The sequence below is a fragment of the Saccostrea echinata genome, unplaced genomic scaffold (assembly GCF_033153115.1).
Source record: "Saccostrea echinata isolate AGI-Se365-2 ecotype Australia unplaced genomic scaffold, CSIRO_AGI_Sech_v1 ptg000054l, whole genome shotgun sequence".
Taxonomy (NCBI): Eukaryota; Metazoa; Mollusca; class Bivalvia; order Ostreida; family Ostreidae; genus Saccostrea; species Saccostrea echinata.
In genome coordinates this window covers 25,581,750-25,604,674 of record NW_026889803.1, presented here as the reverse complement: position 1 = coordinate 25,604,674, position 22,925 = coordinate 25,581,750, and the positions used below count along the sequence as shown (strand labels likewise).

At 32.8% G+C, this 22,925-nt stretch overlaps 1 protein-coding gene across 1 annotated transcript; it reads right to left on the bottom strand.

The window, feature by feature from the left end:
* Positions 1-103: 103 nt before the first annotated feature.
* Positions 104-22,646, bottom strand: LOC133204547 (dentin matrix acidic phosphoprotein 1-like). Its single transcript, XM_061340297.1, has 10 exons — positions 22,575-22,646; positions 18,493-18,630; positions 16,332-16,437; positions 14,699-14,745; positions 8,435-8,463; positions 4,971-5,093; positions 3,576-3,848; positions 2,519-2,627; positions 1,995-2,389; positions 104-1,597 (listed from the first exon to the last, which is right to left on the bottom strand). The coding sequence occupies exons 2-10, from the start codon at positions 18,600-18,602 to the stop codon at positions 837-839; spliced, it is 1,953 nt and encodes a 650-aa protein (XP_061196281.1). The 5' UTR covers positions 18,603-18,630; positions 22,575-22,646; the 3' UTR covers positions 104-836.
* Between the last annotated feature and the right edge of the window lie 279 nt (positions 22,647-22,925).

Here is a 22,925-nt window from a genome sequence, read left to right as displayed (position 1 = left end):
TACCATCAACATAAAACACACCCCAAATGCAAGAAACAGAAGGCAATAGGTCATTCAGTGATTTAATCCAGTGACCTAAAAGTATAACCATTAGAAACATCACTGACAAAAAAATAAAATTTATTAGCTTATAGTTCCTAGATTTGCAATAATAAATCATTTATAAAGAAGAGATATACATATATCACAGGCAATACTTAAAAAAAATCATTAAAGCAAATTCTGTCTAGTTTGCAAGCAGTTAACTGGCATAAATATATGTAAAGATAAAAATATAAATTGCATGTGTATCAAAGTGAACTCAGAATCAAATTGTTCCGTTATCCGTTACAGTACTGAAAACATCTAAATTAATACTGCTTTGTATTGTGTAAACTATCTGCACAATAAAGTTGTGAATACTGTTAAAAATAGGCAAAAAAAAAAAAAAAATGAAACTAACACATATATCTCTAAAATTGATTTGACATATTCTTCATATATAAATACATGTTAGTAACATGTATAACTAAATACTTCAAAAGTATACTTCAAAATACTTCAAATTCAATTGGCACTGTCTGTTGATAAAAATTGTCAACATGAGTAAACTTGTACATATAGAACTTAAATAACTATAGAAATCTGTTTTCTTTTTAAATCCAGGCTGTTTGCAACAGTTTAGAATTATTTTTTTTAAAAATTCAGCACATTAATATTCTAATTCAACTGGGTCTCACATTAATATTCTAATTCAACTGGGCCTCACATTAATATTCTAATTCAACTGGGTCTCACATTAATATTCTAATTCATCTGGGCCTCACATTAATATTCTAATTCAACTGGGTCTCACATTAATATTCTAATTCATCTGGGTCCCTTTTAGAAGCTGGTACTTCGTCGTCACTTAAAGAATCTCTCCTTCTCTTTGGTAACTGAGCTTTATCTGATCCCTCTAATTCAGGGTCCTTCCTAAAGGACACTTTTTCTTTTGAACCTGAAGGTTTCTTCTCACTTTCTGCATTCTCGGAGGTATTTCTCTCAGTGCCTGACTCTGACTCGCTAGTTTTACCTCCCTCTTCCTCTCGCTGTTCCTTTTTTTCCTCAATGTCCGATTGAGATTCTGAATCAGATGCCATTTTGTCATCCGCTTGTGGTTCTCTGTCTCTTGTGTCATCTGTTGATGTCTTGTACAGGTCTTCTCGAGTTGTGGTGTCATCTGTTGATGATTTATACGGGTCTTCTCGAGTTGTGGTGTCATCTGTTGATGTCTTATACGGATCTTCTCGAGTTGTGGTGTCATCTGTTGATGATTTATACGGGTCTTCTCGAGTTGTAGTGTCATCTGTTGATGATTTATATGGGTCTTCTCGAGTTGTGGTGTCATCTGTTGATGATTTATACGTGTCTTCCCGAGTTGTCGTTTCATCTGTAGGTGTTTTACTGTCAGATTTACTGGATTCTTGTTTCTCACTGGAGTTTGTGTCAGTTTTACTTGCAGACTGTGTGTCACTTTCTTCAGTAAAAGCTGGTAAACTTTCTTGCATCTTGGTCTCAGTTTTTGATTTACTGGAAGACTCTTCATCATTGTTTTCAGATTTTTGGCTTTTAGAATCTGGGTGTAAAGAACAAGAATTTGATCTTACAATATGGTCAATATTCATACTAATTGTTCATTTATATTGGTGTTGAGCAGGTAAATTCATTCAGTTCCTGGTAATCAAACTAGAACTGTCCAAAATGGACAAATACTCCCCACTGGGTTTTTTTTCAGAAAAGGTACCAAGTCACTAAAAGTATTTTATGGATCTAAGAGGTATTCACAATTTGTTTAAACATTTAGAGTAAACCTTTAATTGCTCATTATATTTTTCTAATGAATGATGAACAAAATAAGGCCTAATAAAACAACAATACTAATAATTATAGATATACATATTTACTGTAGAATCAGGCCAATTTCCTTTTGGTGTAACAAACATCAATGATATGATTTATAAAAGCTTAGGTACCTTCAGGGATATGCCCCATTCTGGACAGTGGTCTATCATATCCCTCCCTGTGGATTTTTCTGTCTGGGGAGGAATGCACACTTTCGGAGGTATCTGAACTTTCTTCTTTTTCTTCCCCCTCCCCTTCAGTAGGTACTGGTGGTGATCTTGGTTTAATTTCAGACTTTGGCTGTGGGGATGCCTTGGGTGAAGATTCCGATGTTGTTGGGTATTTTGACACTGATGTTTCCTTTGTAGATGACCTGCCTGTTCCTTTTCCTGATTGGCTGGACTTGACAGGGCCCCTTCTACTGCTGTTTGTTGGGGATTTAATTCGAGGACTTTTGGATGATGCTGACTTTTTGGTAGTTTGTTCTTCCTCATCATCAAATAGGCTTTCTTCAAATGCTCTGGTCCTGGTATTGCATGAAAAAAAAAATCAAAAAGCATGACATCCCAGGAAAACTGTACATGTATTATCAATATTGTAAAATATTCTACTGATAATATGACACAATTATTAAATATAAATTTGATTGTTTTACCATCTGTCTGCTGGGGCAGACTTGGCACGGGATGGTCTTGCATACTGACGTTGTCTTCCAAGTTCTATGAATTTTTTGTACTGCTTATATTCTTCAGGTGAATGATACCCTAAAACAAAATTTGTTACAGTATTACACCTAAATATGATTTACTATGTGTGTGGTTGGTGTAGCAGGATTCACTTAAAGGCATCCATGGTGATATCAATGATGAAATAACATATATTGAAATATTAATCATTGTAAAACATATATTATATTCATTTTGGAATTCATCTGCTCTCATGCAATGCCCCAAATTGATCAATCATCCTGATTCATTCAGTAAATATAGGTCACATGTATGTAGCATCCAAAAGAACTTAGAACAACAAAGAACTGTAGATGCTTGAAAATGGACGTACTCTCAAAACTTTTATCTTTTATATTCATCCCAAAATCATAGGTCAAGAGGCCCATGAGCCATATCACTCAAAAAAGCACTTTGGCCTGAGAAAAGCAGAAATAGTTCACTTAAGTATTGAAAAGTTGAAATATAATTTTATATATAATTTTATATATATATATATATATGGTCCGGCATCCCCCCCTTCCACCCTGGGGGAGGGCAGGGGAGGAGGCATGATTTGAATCTACACCTGAGGATGCAGAATAGACCACCTGCGTATGCAGAACAGTTCACTTGAGCCTTTGGCTGAACTGAATGTATTTAGAATGCATCTGTCACAATGAACCATACGTGCAAACATTCAGTTTTTATTATGTTGCCAGTAGTCATGCATTTTCAACTTATGTAATGCAATGTTTCCCTGAGGATATGGCTTAGCAATAGAACTTTTTAATAATTCTTTTAACCAATCAAATTTTAAAAACACTTTCAACTTTTATAAGGAATCACACCCACTTAAGCCTCTTTGGATCCCTGGGACAGAGTTTATAAATCTGAAGCTTTATTGCTATGTTAAACTTTATTTTTAATCCACATCATTTTGTGCACCTACATGTACAACCTTTAGGGACTATAACTATCCTCTTTCTGATACCCGCCTTGGATTACCTTTCTCCATCTCCAGTGTAAGAAGCTGATTGTATTGCTTCTGCTTCAGTTTAATCATCTGTTGAGCACTGTAGATCCTGGCAATGCTGCCTATGTACTTTTTCTCTCCCCTTTTCAGGTCTGGGTGATTAAGCATCGGGCTGGAGCGGAAATTGGGGGGAAGGGATGCCCTGCTATGTGGCCGCCTCTCGTTACTAACTCCCACTTTGAAAGCCAGTGGGTCTGTTGGCACACAGCAACTTGTGTGCCGCTTAGGATTGACAAGACTGCCATCTACAAAAATGAAAGAAAAAGTGAGCAAGCTCACATACCCCACGCTCCCCCAAAACTCGACAATGCAACACGTAATGAATGGCACAGTGCATTTTAAATACACAGTATAATTCAAAAAGGGGCATTACTTGCAAAAAATCATCACATCAAAACTTCTTGCATATAAGGATATTCAAATCTTTGTATGTTACAAATTTAATTGGGCTGAAGTTTCTGATAAATAGTCCATGTCCAACACATGACAATTTACACATTTAAATACATGTAATTGATGGAAACAAAATTATGATGTAGTCATATGAATTTGTTTATATACTGTACTTATGAAATTATTTAAGGCAAAGCACCAATTTGAGGGGGGGAGGGGGGGGGATGAGAACTATCCAAGATTTTGTGTGTGTTAAATTATTAATATTTTGATCTAAAAATGATTAGGGGTCTTTTAAGGTCATAAAATATTTCACATAAAATTTCATTACAAAAGCTGATTCCAGTGGATTTCCTTATTACCTAATTGGAAAGTTTCTTCAATAATAGGCAAAACTCTTAAGGCAAAAATAATGGAATCGGAATTTCCTGGTAATATGCACATCTAAACACTGTACTAAATATCTGCAAAGTTTAACTAAATTCTGTGCAGCGGTTTAAGAGGAGTTGCACTAACAAACTGTTCATCTCTATATTCAAGATATGGCCAAAAATCTAAGTTGAAAAGTGCTGAAATTCCCAGAAAAAAAGAAAGGAATCGGAATTTCCTGGTAATATGCACATCTACACATTGTGTCCTAAATATCTGCAAAGTTTGATGAAATTCTGTGCAGCAGTTTATGAGGAGTTGCGCTGACAAAAAAAAAAGGACTGACGGACTGACTGACTGGTCAAAAACATTATACCTCACACAACTTGTTGCGTGGGGTATAAAAAGGGGAAAAAACCTTGAAGGATGATGCATTTAAATAATCAATGCCAACACCTTTATTAAGTATATTATGGCTGAAATTTTTAAGTAAAAACTCTGAATAAAAGATATGGTACTTCCTTTCAACTTGTTTTAAAATAGCTTCCAAAATTAGCAATAAAAGCATGAAGTACATGTGTACAATCAGTCAGGTGTATAGTTACCTTCATAAGTTGGTGGTGGCCTTTCAGAGTAGTTGATCCATGGGATAGTCATTGGCTGGTAATAGTAGGGAGACATTGAGTTATAACAGTTCTGGTGGAGCTCTCTTGATACAGGTGAAGATGCTATAAATAAAACAAAGATTAAAATTACAGTAAGACTTTCCTCAAATCTTATAAAATTTTCTTGACATCCCCTCCCCTTTTAGTTTGTTTTTTAATTGTTTTAGGGACAAGAATCTGATTTAACATAAAACTGTTTGTTTGATTTTTTTAAGTGCATTGCCATACTACAAAGCATTCTTGATAAATTCATTTCCTTCGAAACAAAGTCAAATACTTCAGTGATCTGAAATTGGAGGCTAGAAAAATTGCATCTAAAAAAAAAAATTGAATTGCTAATCATCCAAATGAAAGATTAAAAGTAGTTGATCCGAGTACAACTATTGAAAAGTGATACATGTAGTTACATTTTTGAAGAATTTCATATTTTTTTCTTTTTTAAATAAGTATTGTCTCTTCACAAAAACCTGTAGAATATATTGATTTAATACAAACAAATTTATTTCCAATAACCAGAAGTCTCTGATAAGAATGGAGCTCTACTGCATTGTACTTAAAATGGTAAAGAGAAAAGTGCATTACAATTACAAAATAATGTATCCTAATCTTTTTTTTTTTTTTTTTAAAGAAAATAAAATTTAAAAAAATTAACTTGCACCATCATGTTTTATTGCAAGAGGACCAAATTGTAGAAGTAGTGTTAAGTAAGAATTTCACAGAAATTTCTATTCAAAGCTACAAAGGCAACACTGTTGTCAAATTTAAAAATTATACACTATATATATTATAGAATTATGTACTTTGGTGTAATCTACCTTGTACCAAAGGATGATGTGCCAAAACTACTTTCTGCGGCCCCTTTTTTTACGGCAAATTATGTTTAATCTTTGATAGTGAACAAATACGACGCCTTTTGAATAGTTTCAATAGTTCCACCACATTTTAATTATGATGATTTCTGCATTATCTGTGATTTTTTTAGACCCCAGGAGAGCAAAATTCGACTTGGTTTGACAAAAGGATCTTTTATGAAAAGAGAATAGGCAGATCTTAGTACAATAGAGAGGTCTGCATGTCTGAGAAATCTACCTTATATAGCTATTGTTATTATTTCGGTCATTGTCGCTTACTGAGAACAATTGTCCAATCCGATGACTGAACAACAAAACATGCTGGTTTACCACATGTTTACATTTTATCATGGACACGTGGCTTAGGTCAATTTACATATTATCTCTACTACATTTCAAACTTTTAATGGTCAACAAAGGTTTTTTATACATGATAATACGTATGGAACTTCAGTGTTTACCGTTTTGGGTCGAGAAATTCTCGGGAATACGTGTAGCCAATTGCCCAAGGACACTTTACAAAACTATGAAATTATACAATGTATATTTACAAAAAAAAAATGTTTGTAATTATGAGCACAGAAATTGTAGATTCATGTCTAATCTGTGACTCAAATGAATAAAAAAAAATTTATCGGAAAAGAAGAAAAAAAAAATGCCTTTTTTCCAAGCATTAAATGTCCTTAGAGATTTTGTAATGCTCATTTGTAATACAACTCATTTAGCTGATTGGTTGGTTAGAGAGTCACGCAGGTGCCTCGATTAGCATATGAATTTATTCTTACGTCAGAAAAATTGTTTCGTCGATCTGTTCGTAATGGAGAGGACCAGCCAGATTTTGCAATATTTTAAACACATTAACATTTGAGCCCAGTTAGGTACAATTTTCTCCTTTCACATATAGGTAGATTTCAATAAAATACAGCAACCGTCCAAAGGAGAAAAATGTACCTACTTGCGCTCGTATATTTTAAGGGCTTCAAAGAGTGGGGCGGGGCCAAAATTCAATGGGAATTGAATGTAAACATGGTACCCCTACTCAAAATAAAGATAAATATCTCCCAAATTATGTTTCTATATTCGGTAAAAGTAGTATTTCATGACGGTACACATATCAGTGATTAAGTGGATGCAAAAATTAGAGTAAAATTTAGATATCTTATATTGTCAATTTACCGGGGGCCATATGTCACATCATCCTTTTATTGAAATTTAAACAAAACTATAAGAGGAGTAATGTTTTGAAAGAATTTTACAATAATTATTTCATGCACCAATTTCAAGGTCAAAGTCAATTAATTCCTATATATATATATATATATATATATATATATATATATATATATATATATATATATATATATATATATATATATATATATATATATATATTAGGGATGTCAATTTTGTCAATAATTCATATTCGAATATTCAATGAAAGTATTCGAATATATTGGAATATTCGATAAAATAAATAAAATCTGTTTTATTTTCAATATGCATCATCCTACTCTCGTAGGTATACTTATATAGGAATTAAAATTGTATGAAGACATGAAGTTGTAGGTGTACAATAAGAAATTCCATTTGATATTTGTCAATGTTTGAAATAAATAATTGATTTAAATGTAGAAAAGTATAATTTTAACAAATGAAACGTGTATTTATAGTAGCCCCACCTGAGGAACCAGTCGTCTCACAAAAGGCAAGATAGCCGTAATGGTATACTGTTCAGATTTCAATACGTGTAATAAATTACAATTATCTGCCTGATAAGAGATATGATTATAATCTTTGATACAATGTAAACAAATATTTTCATAGACAATTTTCCTAGGTAATTAACTGTTTTCCCGATAATGAATGTAAATTATGTACAACCCGAGATAATCAAGTAATTTACACATTTATTCTGAAATTAAGCCCTTTACAATATTAATTACAGATTAATTCTATCGGACATTCATTCAATGATCAATTAATTTTATTTTGATAAGTATACTCTTCAAGCCTTTTAGATATTCTTAGATTACATTTGTTGTCCTCGATTCTAGATCTGATCGTATCTTTAACTAATAAAAGCTATGAAAGTACGTTTTGTATTATAGATAAAGCATTATTATAGAATTCTTTACAACACCTTACTCAGAACAAAATACATGTAATTTAAAAGATTTATAAGATAAGAAAGTAGTGAAAGAAATCAGGCGATCGAAATTGATCGCTAGTAAATTAAACAGGGATAATTCCAGCACTGTTCTAATCAAAATTTATTAATCACAGTACTTCTTTTTATGAAATCTGAAAAACACCGAATATTCGAATCTTAAATTCATATTCGAATATCACCTCATCGAATGAATATTCGAATGTTCGAATATTTGTTGCCATCCCTAATATATATATATATATATATATATATATATATATAAATTGGAAATGTACACCTCAACCTGACTCATTTATGTGTGTAAAGTTTGAAGACCAACTAGGCCATCTATAACAGAGCTTAACACAACTGAATAAACTGTTAACACAGACAAATGTTATTACCTCGATAGTGTCTGTTTGGATCTGGACTTCTGTAACACAAGTAATACAGCATAATTAAATATATATAAAGCATTTTTGTCAGGTATCATTTCAATGTAATGACCATGTATTATTTTTCTGTATAAGAAATACTTCTACATGTAGAACCATTTACATGTATTCAAGTTTGGCCCAGAGATTGCCTATAGCCCAATGAATTTTATTGCAAGATTTCTCCTCCTACCAAAATTAAGTGGGGAGTTAAAAATTCAGTTCCAACAAGATTGAGAAGATTAAGGAAGCAATAATTTTGGTCATTTTATTCAACCAATCTAGTGTTAGTTATTAAAATGAAAATTCCAATTTTAAATCAATATGTAGTATTTCAATAAAACTGAATATTAATGGGAGGAAAATCAATAAAGATAATCATAACTAGATGTATCTGATTAGGCTATATCTCTACTTGACTGAACTTAAAATTAGGCTCAAAAATATTTTTCAACTGAATTTGTTAGCTTCTGGGATGAGGGTGGGTGGGGGAGGGGGGATAGGTACTATGAGAACCAAGCCAAAACTGAGTTCAAGTTCAATTTATTCTCTCAAACCACTTAGTGTTATATGAGGTTCTATGTACAATATATACAAAGACAATATAAAAGATACATGTGAAATAGCATGAATACATATACGTACAGGTAAACAAAAATAATTATGGAGTACAGACTTGTTCATATATTTTAGATAATTATGTAATTATACAATTTAATTAATACACTGGTGTCAGCAGAATTTTAAACTACCTGATGATGCTTCCATGTCAATATAACAAATGGCTTTGTTGTACTTGAGAAGATTTTTAAAAAAATTCCCATATATTCCTTTGTAAAAATTTGATCCCCCATTGTGGCTCCTCCCTATCCCAGGGGTCATCATTTGAACAAACTTGAATCTACACTACCTGAGGATGCTTCCATATCAATATGACTAAACATAGCTTTTCTGTTCTTAAGAAGAAATATTTTTTTCTATATGTTCTTATGTAAAACTTTCCTTCCCCCATTGGGCCCCACCCTACCCCTGGGGGTCATCATTTGAACAAAATTGAATCTACACTACCTGAGGATGCTTCCATATCAAAATGACTAATCATGGTTTGCAGTTCTTCAGAAGAGGATATTTTCCTTTATATTTCTATGTAAAAATTCGCTCCTCCATTGTGGCCCCGCCCTACCCCCGGGGGTCATGGTTTGAACAAACTTGAATCTACACTACCTGAGGATGCTTCCATATAAATATGACTCATCATGGCTTTGCTGTTCTTGAGAAGATTTTTAAAGATTTTTCCTATATATTTCTATGTAAAACTTTGATCCTCCATTGCGGCCCCGCCCTACCCCCGGGGGCCATGGTTTGATCAAATTTGAATCTACACTACCTGAGGATGCTTCCATATAAATATGACTCATCATGGCTTTGCTGTTCTTGAGAAGAAGATTTTTAAAGATTTTTCCTATATATTTCTATGTAAAACTTTGATCCTCCATTGCGGCCCCGCCCTACCCCCGGGGGCCATGGTTTGATCAAATTTGAATCTACACTACCTGAGGATGCTTCCAAATAAATATGACTCATCATGGCTTTGCTGTTCTTGAGAAGAAGATTTTTAAAGATTTTTCCTATATATTTCTATGTAAAACTTTGATCCTCCATTGCGGCCCCGCCCTACCCCCGGGGGTCATGGTTTGAACAAATTTGAATCTACACTACTTGAGGATGCTTCCATATAAATATGACTCATCATGGCTTTGCTGTTCTTGAGAAGAAGATTTTTAAAGATTTTTCCTATATATTTCTATGTAAAACTTTGATCCTCCATTGTGGCCCCGCCCTACCCCCGGGGGTCATGGTTTGAACAAATTTGAATCTACACTACCTGAGGATGCTACCTCACAAATATGACTCATCATGACTTTGCTGTTCTTGAGAAGAAGATTTTTAAAGATTTTTCCTATATATTTCTATGTAAAACTTTGATCCTCCATTGCGGCCCCGCCCTACCCCCGGGGGCCATGGTTTGATCAAATTTGAATCTACACTACCTGAGGATGCTTCCATATAAATATGACTCATCATGGCTTTGCTGTTCTTGAGAAGAAGATTTTTAAAGATTTCTCCTATATATTTCTATGTAAAACTTTGATCCTCCATTGTGGCCCCGCCCTACCCCCGGGGGTCATGATTTGAACAAACTTAAATCTACACTACCTGAGGATGCTTCCATATAAATATGACTCATCACGGCTTTGCTGTTCTTGAGAAGAAGATTTTTAAAGATTTTTCCTATATATTTCTATGTAAAACTTTGATCCTCCATTGCGGCCCCGCCCTACCCCCGGGGGTCATGATTTGAACAAACTTGAATGTACACTACCTAAGGATACTTCCACATGAGTTTCATCTTTCCTGGCCCTATGGTTCTTGAGAAGAAGATTTTTAAATGATGCCATTATTTTTTCAGTAATTCCTAATTATCTCCCCTTGAAAGAAAGCGTGGCCCTTCATTTGAACAAACTTGAATCCCCTTTACCCAAGGATACTTTGTGGCAAGTTTGGTTGAAATTGCCTCAGTGGTTCTTGAGAAGAAGTCGAAAATGTGAAAAGTTTACAGACAGACGGACAGACAGACGGACCCCGGACAAAATGTGATCAGAAAAGCTCACTTGAGCTTTCAGCTCAGGTGAGCTAAAAAGGGCGAATTACATGACCCAAATAATTATAGAGGTATAACTTTGGTTAGTTGTTTAGCAAAATTGTTTACATGTGTTCTGAATAATACATTGTTAGAATGGGACCAAAAATATAATATCATTACAGATGCTCAGTTTGGTTTTAAGCCAGGTGCAAGTACAATTGACGCTATATTTATTCTACAAAGTTTAATTAGCAGGACATTGAGAAACAAAAAGAGATTATACTGTTGCTTTGTAGATTATTCAAAGGCTTTTGATTTAATTGACGGATCTAAGTTATGGTACAAGTTACAAACAGAGGGTATACAAGGAAAAATGTTATGCATTATTAAGTCTCTATATAAGAATGTTAGAGCCTGTATAAAACACCAAGGAATATTGACAGACACATTTTGTATTTCTGCCGGTGTTCTGCAAGGGGAAATATTATCACCTGTATTATTTTCCATCTATCTGAACGATTTTGAACGGCATTTTATTGAAAATAATTGTGCTTCAGTTGAACTCCAAATGATCAATTTGTTTCTAATTATGTACGCAGATGATACAGTCCTAATAGCGGAATCAGTTGAAAGTTTACAAGAAATGTTAAACACTCTTTATAGCTATACAAAAGAATGGAATTTAACTGTAAATGTACAAAAAACAAAAATTGTAGTTTTTTGAAATGGAAAGTATGTAAAAAATGAAGAAAAATGGAAATATAATGGTAACAATGCGGAAGTTGTGAATCAATTTAACTATTTAGGAATGTTATTTAACTATAATGATAAATTTTTATCCACACAGAAACATTGTGCAACACAAGGTAACAAGGCAATGTTTAGTATTTATAGTAAAATGAAAGATTTAAATTTCAATGTTGAGACTCAGATTAATGTGTTTGATACTTATGTTAAAAGTGTGTTATGTTTTGGAGCTGAAATATGGGGGTTTCATAAAGGTCAAGATGTTGAAAGAGTGCATATTAATTTTTGTAAAAGAATACTTGGTGTAAGAAAAAATACTTGCAATTGTGTTGTTTATTATGAGTTAGGTACATGTAGAATACCACTAGATATATATAGAATATTACAATATTGGTTAAAATTAAGAAAAAGTAATAATTGTATATTGAGTGCATGTTATCAAGATATGGTGAAATATAAAGACCCCTGGATTATGAGTATAAAAAATGAAATGTACACTCTAGGTTTAGGTGACTTGTACCATAGTAATCAAAAAGATAATATTATATTTTTATTATATTAGACATAACATACAATAGAATGTGTGATGTTTTTAAACAAAAAGCTATATCTGATATATGTAGATCACCAAAATGCATGTTATATAAGCATTTAGTTGACTATTTTTGTTTGCAAGGTTATTTAAAGAAACCTATACATGTAAAATACAGAAAAGCAATTACTTGTTTTAGACTCTCAGCACATAATTTAAAGATAGAAACGGGAAGGTATGATAATTTAATAAGGAGTAATAGGAAATGTGATTTATGTAATTTAAATGATATTGAAGATGAATTTCATTTTTTATTCATTTGTCCAGTTTTTCATGATTTAAGAGACAAATTCATCAAACATTACTACTCCCGAAGACCAAGTGTCTTTAAACTAATACAACTATTTTGTAGTACAAATACCAAAGATGTAAATCAGTTAGGGAAATATATATATCATGCTAATAAATTACGATTAGAATGTTTAAAACAATTAGCTAAATAATAGAATGTATGTATCACAAGTTTGTAAGTGTATATCATGATATTGTACTATGTATGTAACTGATAAATACATTATATTATACTGTAATGCCTATGGGATGTACGTCCTACGGAATAAAGAACTGAACTGAACTGAATATGGTGTCTATATTAATGGCAGTTAACACATTATTTAGGAGGCTGGGTGGTCATGGCCATTTTTAGATTAATTAAACCTCATGAAAACAAAAACAAATTTGCATTAAATATTAGCTTGAACATGGTTTTTTTCTGCACTGAAGAAGTTTATGGCTAGAAAAATTATATTTCATATTTTTAGGTGGATCTGAATGGTAATTTGTTGACCACCTACCCTCCTTAAAAAATTCAGTATCAGCTTGAGATGTTCTTTGAAAACTGTATTAAAAAAAAAAAAAAGGCACTTGACGGTTAAAAGTACTAAAACAAAAATTGTAGTTGCATTGCAAATTTTTTCACATTTTTATAAAATAAAAAGTACTGTGGAATAATTAAAATTCGTGGGGGGCCAATTTTCATAGATTAAATTTTACAGGTTTGTGAAAATGTAATTTCGTTTATTCTCTTACACCTACAAAGGGAAATATGACTTTGTAGCCCTAGTTTATTAATTCGTGGAGGATGTTTATTTGTTGGATGAGAGGTATTCACAAACTCCACAAAAATTGAGCCACCATGAAAAAAAATCTAATATTCCACAGTAATCAGAAATCAATCAAAGGAAATTGAAAATGCTATCAGACTTAAATGGAAGGAGCAACTTTTTTTTGTAGAAATCAAAAACTGATAAATAAAATTACATGTATGTATCATAGCATATAGCATAGTCACTGATGTGTGAGGCAGCTGCAAGTGGTGGTGTCTCCATATGAGTGAAAAATTCCTGAGAGGGACGTTAAACAATAAACAAACAAATAAAACTGTGAAGGTTAGCAAAGAATAATGTGTTCAAAATCATTTCAGAGCGGATCCGCTCAGATTTCCTATATTTTGTGTGTTCACTGAAATCAGGCAAAAATTGTAGGAGCTAGTAGTGTCTTGAAAGATTTCAAAGAATTTTAAATTTCTGCCATTCTGGCTTCAAGTTCCCTGGGGACAGAGGAGGGGGGTAGGGCTTTAGCTGCAGAACTGTAGCTCTCTGCTTGAGAGAATTCAGACAGTTAAAGCAGAGAGCTACAGATCCAAGCTTTGTAAAAACCTTTGATTTATGCCGCCGCTTTTTTGTCGCTCGCTTTGGGCATTATTTCTTGTATTTTATGATTTTCCTGCTTTAAGAAGCCTGACTATCTGTCTGATTTTCTCAAGCAGAGAGCTACAGTTCTGCAGTTAGGTAGGGCTTATGAAATGCAATAGGATTAGGTTGAACACTGAGCAAGATTTTCTTTAGAACTTTACCCATAAAAACTCCACACCAATACTTCTTGAAATTAGCCCAGCAGTTTCTGAGGAGAAATTGAAAAAGTTCAAAGTTAAATGAGGATCGATGGATAGCCAGTGATAACAAAAAATCACCTCTGACCTAAAGACTTGAGAAGGAAAAAAAACCCAGATATCAGACCAGACAAATGCATATGCACTTCCTATATGTCATAAGAGGAGGAAAAAAAATTGGCTCAAAGTTTACAAGCTTGATCTAAAAAAAATCTGGAAACCTAAGAAAGAATGACAGAAATGAAGAATAGAGAAAGATTACACTTAGTGGCCAAAAATTTATAGAGAGGGCAAAAAATAAATGCATATAGCATATTAAGTATATTATCTGTCTACTGGAAACAAAATAATTATACTCACAAGCTCTCTTCATTTTTAGGGTCATTGTTTCCTCTCAATTTGCTTTGCTGTGAAATAAAAATGTTTTATTCCATGTGAATATCATATCATTTCAGGTTCTAATTTAAACAATAAAATGCTTTCTTTGTTAATACATGTAATATGGGGATTAACAGTTGCAATCATTGCAGAAAAAATACATAACCTGTGTAAGTGGGTTACGTAGATTTTTATGCAATGATTGCAATTGTTAATCCCTGTATTAACAAAGAAAGAAAGACATTTTATTGTTCATAGTCATATCTGTTTTAATTATTCATGTAAAGTGGTTGAAAATAGTAAAATATTGTATTATTGATCTGTACGTGATATACATTTCATTGATGGAAGAGCCAAATTTTTGTTAGAAATCTTTTAAATAGATGGCTTTAAAAACCTGATTCTTACTAGACTAGGTAGTAAGTATAGGGTTAATTGATAGAATTTTGGAATCAGTTTTCTTAAGAAATAAAAAAGAAAATACCGGTATTCAGTGGATGTAAATGAAATGTAGTTAAAAATGTTTTGAGAGAAAATAGTATTCAAATACTTGGAATTCTAACAACTTTTTTTACAGGTTTAACTTTTTTCCCTGAAAAGCTTTTAAGAAGAGTAAAAAGAATATAGCAACTGGACCAAGGGTCACTATGCTCCATATATGGCTTCACTCTTGTCAACTGGAATCTGAACCTTGGAACCAGGGGATTGAAATTAACAATTCTGAAAGCAAGCTAACTGCTTGGTATAAGTTTTCTTCCTCTTCAACAATAGATGCTACTTATCAAAATTGGTTGAATTCATGTGTTCACTTGATATTTCCCAAAGAAATCAGTATTAAAGACACCTCAAAGTCTGTTTCATATTTGGATGTTTTACTGACCATAGATGATAAGGCCAACTAACAACTAAATCGTATGACAAACAAGATGAGTTCAGTTTTTCAATCGTCAACTTTCCTTTATGTAGTAATATTCTGTTATCATCTACATATGGTATTTATCCAATACTCAAGAGGCAAGAGCATGCTCTGAGTACAATCAATTTTTAAACTGGGGCAGGCTACTGACAGATAAGTTAATGTTAGAGGGATTTCAGCAACCTTGTGTAAAGTCAGCATTTCATAAATTCTGTGGTCGTTATAATGACCTTGTTTACTAATTTGACTGATATATGTTGCAATTGTTAGGCCTTTGCTTTTATACTAAATTTGACTACGGAACATTCAATCTACCAGATCAATACATACAGGGCTCACGGTGGGTGTGACAGTCAACAGGGGATGCTTACTCGTCCTGGGCACCTGATTCTACCTCTGGAATTTCCTGGGATCTGTGTTTTATGCCCTATTCACAGATATGTATTATTTACAGATTTTCTTGAGATTGATCACTGTTTGTTATCTTCACCTGTTTCACTGAAACTAGTTCAGCCATTTCAGAAAAGAAGCTGATTATTTTCAGAAGTTACAAATGGCAACCAATGAACAAGGCATGAACCTAGACCTAAAAAAAAAAAAAAGGAAGCTAAAAATGGTTTACAGACAGACTAACACCTGTCCAATGCAAAATGTAGAGCTTAAGGTAGATCTAGAGATGAATATCAAAATTCTTACTCTTCTTCTTTTATTGTTGAAAAGTATCATTTTTGTCGAGGAAAATTCTACATCATACACTCCAGCAACAGGACTGCCATGGGGCCATGGTCTGCCATTGAAAGGTTGCCTGTAAAACAACAGTTTTTTGTTCATACATATACATGTAGTATCAAAAAATTAAACAAATTTCTGCAATTTTTTTTTTTAAGCTAGATGTGAAAATCTTATGGTCTTAGATCAATAATATGGCTTGTGGGAAAACTCTGACTGAATCTTCCATTCAGCACAAGACCTGATAATTTATTTTTAATTTCTGTTTTTACATGAGGGTCACCTGTGTTGCTCAAACTATGACCAACTCTTTGCCCACATAACATGAATTTTACAATTCCATAGAGCAGGGTTTGAAATTATAAACTGACATTTCTAAATAGAGTGAAATGTCTTGTGGACTAGTTTAACTTCCACTCCATAAAAATATGTGGGCTTGCTTCTTATCAAATACACAAAATACCCACTTAAAGAAAATAAATAACAGAGAAATGAAATCTGTACAAAACTCTAACAAATTGTATTTTAAAAGAAAGTCTGATGAAAAAAAGTTACATATATCCTGTAAAGAGGCTTCAAAGAGCAATGATACAAATAATTACATTTCACTTGAGGCACAGAATGCATTATGTGTTTGCGATCACTTACACACTTTGTAGCATGTGGTTCAAATGAATATTAACAGAAAATGTGAACCTTTTTTTAATAAATTGAATGTAAATTATGCTCAGTTTTTAAATTATGCTCAGTTTTTTACTTGAGAAATCAAATGGGACAGCCTCTTCCATTATTGATATGATAATGAAATGCACTCGATAATTCAAAAAATAAATCAATGCTTCCACCATGTAAAGATGTATTGCCCAAACAAAAAACCACCAATCTTTAGTCAGTTAGTGTATAGTTTATTCAGCCACTCAGGTTCTATTCGTATTGATAACAGCTGAAATATCTGCAGTGGTGGCCTAACCAATACAGTTTGATTTACCTGAGTTACAAGGCAAATATCCTGCGATTAGAAAGATCAATAACCACTCACTGGATCAATTATACACATTTTTTACCAGCTTATACTCTTTTGGATTTAGCCATTTAATCTTAAGATTTACAAATTATCAGACATTCCTTATTTCAGGTGTAGTTTGTGCATGATAAATGAATATATTTACTGACATACTGATAGTGTGTTATGCATTCCTTCACTATAAACTTCCCTATTAAATTTAACTTCAACAGAGTTCTTGAAAACTTTCACCAACAAGCAGGACAACAGGTCCTGATTCAGGGAAAATTTTTGCAGGATCTATCAGTTTCCTGCAGGAGCCACAAAAGCAAACAGCATAATAAATGAATCACATTTAAATAAACTGTTCAACAACACATTTAAAAAATGATTTTAACTTTGCTTTATTACTCAACATAAAGAACAACATCAAGACCGGCCCCTTTGCTATTGTAACTGAATAGAATGCTACAGCCACCCACTTTTCCTTTTCATAGACACGTTAATCTTTCCTCTCATTCTCATTTTTTCTCACACTGGTGCGAACCACTGTTAATTGACCAGCTTGTCATTTTTAAAGACACATATGCACACAAAAACCAGAAGCATAAAGTCAAACTTCGTTATCTCGAACTCCATGGGACTTTGAGATATTCGATGGTTCGAGATATCGACGGTAAAATACTTAAGAAATACGTGGTTAGGACTTCCAAATCACTTCGACATATCCATGGTATTCGAGATATTTTCAAGATACCAAATTTCAACTGTATTACAATAAACTAATACAGCTAGAATATATTACAGCTGACTCACAATTCCCAGAATATCTAAAATACATCTTTAATTTTTTAAACCGGTCTCTAGGACCAACAAAGATATGATTTTTGATGGTCCTTTTAAAAAAAAATGTATGATGGGACCAGATCAGGTCTGACAGTTTTCAAGAACTCTGCTTCAAATGAAATCATCTGAATATTTCAAAATATCATTTGAATATACCAGTAAAAAATATTTACATTTCTTAATAAAGAAAAATCTCAATTGTCAAGATGTTCAAATTACTTTTTTAAACAGCTTTCATCTTCAGATTTCCTACATGAAACACAAGTAGAAGCTGTGACTTACCGGCGATAACGTTTGGAGAGTTCCTCTGATGTTGTCTGTGGTGGAACTGGTGTGGACTTTTTGTTGAATCCTGGGAAAGAAAAAAGTGTTCCTGGACATAGACTTGACATCCTGTGGCACACTTCTGGTTTTCAAATTCTGAATAACAAAAGAATAAAGATACACTTCTGTTATAAAAAATTATCTACATTGAATTTACTGCTGTTTACTTTGGAATGATATATAACAGGTAACTAAAAGATTTTACTATCTGACACTCTAGGACTGTTTACATTTGAATAAAATAAGAAGGATTATCTTTATAGTCCTTTCACTACTTTATTGCCTCTTAAAATTTACATACTCCTCACACAGTGTATGTAAGAGATAATAGTTTATTGTTATTCTTTACCCAAAAAATATACACAGTTCTTAAGTGCATGTGAATTCACTACTGCAAAATCAGGGGCGTCGGCAAAGGGGCGGCAGGGGCGACATTCGCCACCCCAACGATTTTGCCAAAAAAAAAAAAAAAAAAAGAGAAAGAAAGAAAAATGAATTTTAAATGAGAAATACAAAATTTGTAATGGCAATCTGTGGTCAATGGAGAGGCAAAGTGGGAAAGCTATTGTTTACCCAGACGCCAATTGGGATATACCTTTGCCCGGCATGTGTAAACAATAACCATGGTATCCATCGCTCTACGTGCAAGTTTGCTACAAATTCTTCATAAGGCCCACAGCTAGCAACATTTTTGGAAATTCTATTTTTGGTGGGCTGGGTGGGGATTCTCCAAGTTTCTGGATTTTTTTTTTATTTTCAAATGCTGGAATTTGTCCGAGTTCGACATAACAGCAACAAAAAGTGTGTTTGAAAGGGAGGGGGGGAGCAACGTCTAAATGAATAAATTTTTGCGTATCGAAACTTAAGCAAGAAAAAAAACTATTCTCAGAAAAAATGGAGAAATTGGGCAAAAATTGGAGCCCCCCTCCCCCCCCTCCTGACACCTTCCCCTATGTATAACAGGCTTGTTCATTGTCTAATGAATTGGTCGATCGATGTTTGGAAATATTTGATGAATTGAAGTTGGAAGCTATTAAATTAAAGCAAAATACAAAAAATCGGGTTTAAAATTACTATTTAGAACAACTTCAGTTGATATTTTGAAGGATTAATTACCCTGTCCATTTTAAATTTCATACTTATGCTTTTTTTTGGCAAGTAACAATACCGGTATTATACAAAAATAGAAAATTATATGTATTTTAATCTTTACCTCGATATAACCTAGCTATTGAAATATTCTGTCTACCAGAGATGAAAATGGTAGACTAGTGAAAGTTTCCCAGTGCAGCTGAAGAAAACTTAAAACACATATTAAACCACTTTTTTTGTTGCATGTTTAATTGTTCTTTTTTAAAATCAGAAAATACCTCTAAGCTATTGTCTTAATAGGAAAAATATCAAGAATTTGGCGGAAATTTTAATTATTTAGTTTATGTAAAAAAAAATTGGTTAGGACCCCCCCCCCCCCTTTGATCCAGTTTGCCTCCCAAATGTCAAATACTTGCTGACACCCTGGTAAAATATACATGCACACAGTGGCAAACTCTTGGAAATAAATGTAATACACGTCTTAATGATATAGTGATGGGAGTTGGTAAGAATTTTTATAATCATCTGATAAGTTTTCTGTAACTAACTAATTATTGGTTCTGATCAAAAAACAAAAATCTCCATAATAAACAACAACAAATGTCCCTGGATATCCTTTTTTTCTTGAAAAGTAATGAGAAAATAACCAAGAGTTACCTAAAATATACCAAAACATTTATGAAGACTTTTACTTTGTGGAAATATGCATGTTGATCACCAAATATTGATAAAAAAGTATCACCTGCCATTACCGAGCACCTTTCCAGAGTACTGGATAGGTTGTGGCTGAAATCTTGCATTTTCTAAAATGGGCTCAGTGATAATAACAGGACAATTAACCCATTCATTGAAATGACATTATACTCTAGCACTTGGAATCTACCAACCATTGACTGATTTTTTTATCATAATCGATGACTGGAACAACATTACCTATCAGTCTTTATAATGACTTCTGACTAATTAAGTAACATCACATGTCAGAACTCAATACACATTTTATATAGAACAAAACACAACTCTTATGACTAAAAAACAAAATTGAAAGTAAACAGATATTATGAATTTTATGTCTGGCAATAACGCACATAAACCTTAATTGACAACTAAGTTGATATCATAAGAAATTTTTTTAGGCAATTAAGTCACATGGAATTCACTATTCAATTTAGCCAAAGGTTCAAGGAAGATTTTTTACAGTCAAAAACATGCAAAAGTTACATATGGCAGCTAGATCAATAAGAAATGACTGAAAAATGAAACAGATAACAATCAGTCACCTGACTCCAGTGACACTAGAGGCCAATATGCCTTGATAGTCATGTATCAAAAGCATATACCAACATGCAATACATTAAAATCAGGGTACGTCTTTTTACCACAATGAACCACAAACAGGCAAATCCATTAAAATACGTTTTAATGGAAGCTAGTGTTGAATAATCGGAGAAAAATCATAATCAATAATCGGTTGTAATCGGAAACACATAATCGATTGATAATCGGCTATAATCAGGTTTCTTACATTTTCAAATAAAATAAGAGATTCCTTAACATGTTAATTTAAAAGCATAATCACAAAAACAATATTTATTATCCTTCTTCTATTCAAAGTTTAATAAGTAAATAAAGTCAGTAATATATATAAATAAACAAAATAATTGTTTCAGTAAATTTGTTTAATGACAAAGTATTCTAATTCTTTATTTTCTCTCAGTAAAATTGAAAATAAGAGTTAAATTTCTGTAAGATGCTTCATTAAAATAAATAAATACATGTATACAAATGGGAACATTACTGATATTATAGTCACACCTTTTATTATTTATTTTCTTGGAATAACTTTGTCTGATTTCATTTGGACTTACACCCATAACGCTGGCCATTTCCTGTTATTAGCCTGACCTTACATTCAATGATGGCAGTAAAAATTGTCAACAACAACTGTTGAAGTGAATTGAAGAAGGTTTTTACATTTTAAACATTCAGAATAACTTTTAAAATGTCTGCAACTGATTTTTTTGGTAATAAAATTTGAAGTTTAAACCCAAATTAACCCTTAATATTTTTGTTTGCGATGTCAGCAACTTTTGTTTCATAATCGATTAGTAGCATCGAAGAGCTCCAATCGATCAACAATTGATTGTTGGCAACAATCGTTTCATCACTAATGGAAGCAAATAAAAGGGACAGCAATAGAGAGATTTGAGCTAATAATTTTGTTTTTGCCAGGTAGTACAGATTTCTCCTTCATCACACATTAAGATTTCTCTTTTAATCTTATCCGAACTTGAGCTTTGCCTTTAGACATGTTAGCAATAAAATAAATCCTCTGTAAATGCAGGTAAGTGATATCAGCTGCACATTGGTGGTGATTACAGAAGTCCTTATTGATATTATCAAGCCTGTGATTTAGTTTCTTTGTGTGTGGTTCTCGAAAAGTTTTTTGCACAGACTGTCACTGAGACTAACAAGGAAGATTGCATCAGACTGGTTTCATTACTTTTACAGTTATTTACTTAATTCTATATTATTTGTATTCAAACAACGCTGCATTTTCAGTCATTGTCATTTTAACGTCTTGTCCAACTATACTCTTAAAACAGCCTAAGCAGACAATTTGCATTAACAGTAAGCCAAAATTAAACAGAGGAATAAGAGGCTTACAGATAGGAGACACACAATTATGTTGATCCTAAAATCTCTTCAGAACGATATTCCTGATTCTGCGCAAATTAAAATTACAGCAAAGTACGAAAGAATAACTTCATCAAAAAGGCATTATCAAAAGCAGAAGGAAAATAAAGTATAACTTGTCAAGTTTCATATTAAAAATGGGTCGATATATTTTAACTCAAATAGTATATACGAAATTTAAACACATGCAGCAGCTTTCACAGTATTAAATAGTATACTTAAAATATATGTCACCACAGATGTTTACATACCTTTTATTAGTGTTTACTTCCTTTTATAGCTAAATCGATTGAATTTTTTAAAACCCTCGCAATTCTAGCTTTACGAGTGCCGCCATTTTCAAACGAAATATCTCTCCATGGTTCCAGAGTCAAACTTCGAGCCCGATATCTTTCGGTCTTCCTGCCACACTCAAAATACTGTCAATTGCATAAACCGTGTCCATCATTCAAAGCACGGAAGAGTCTATTACTTAACCAGTCAGGCAGTTCGGAAAAACAAATTCCGGTATGACTCTAGATTATGTAATTGGAGATGGAAGGCCTAACCCGATTGAATTGAATGACCTAATAGTTTATGTGTTTTTCATATAGATGTTATAA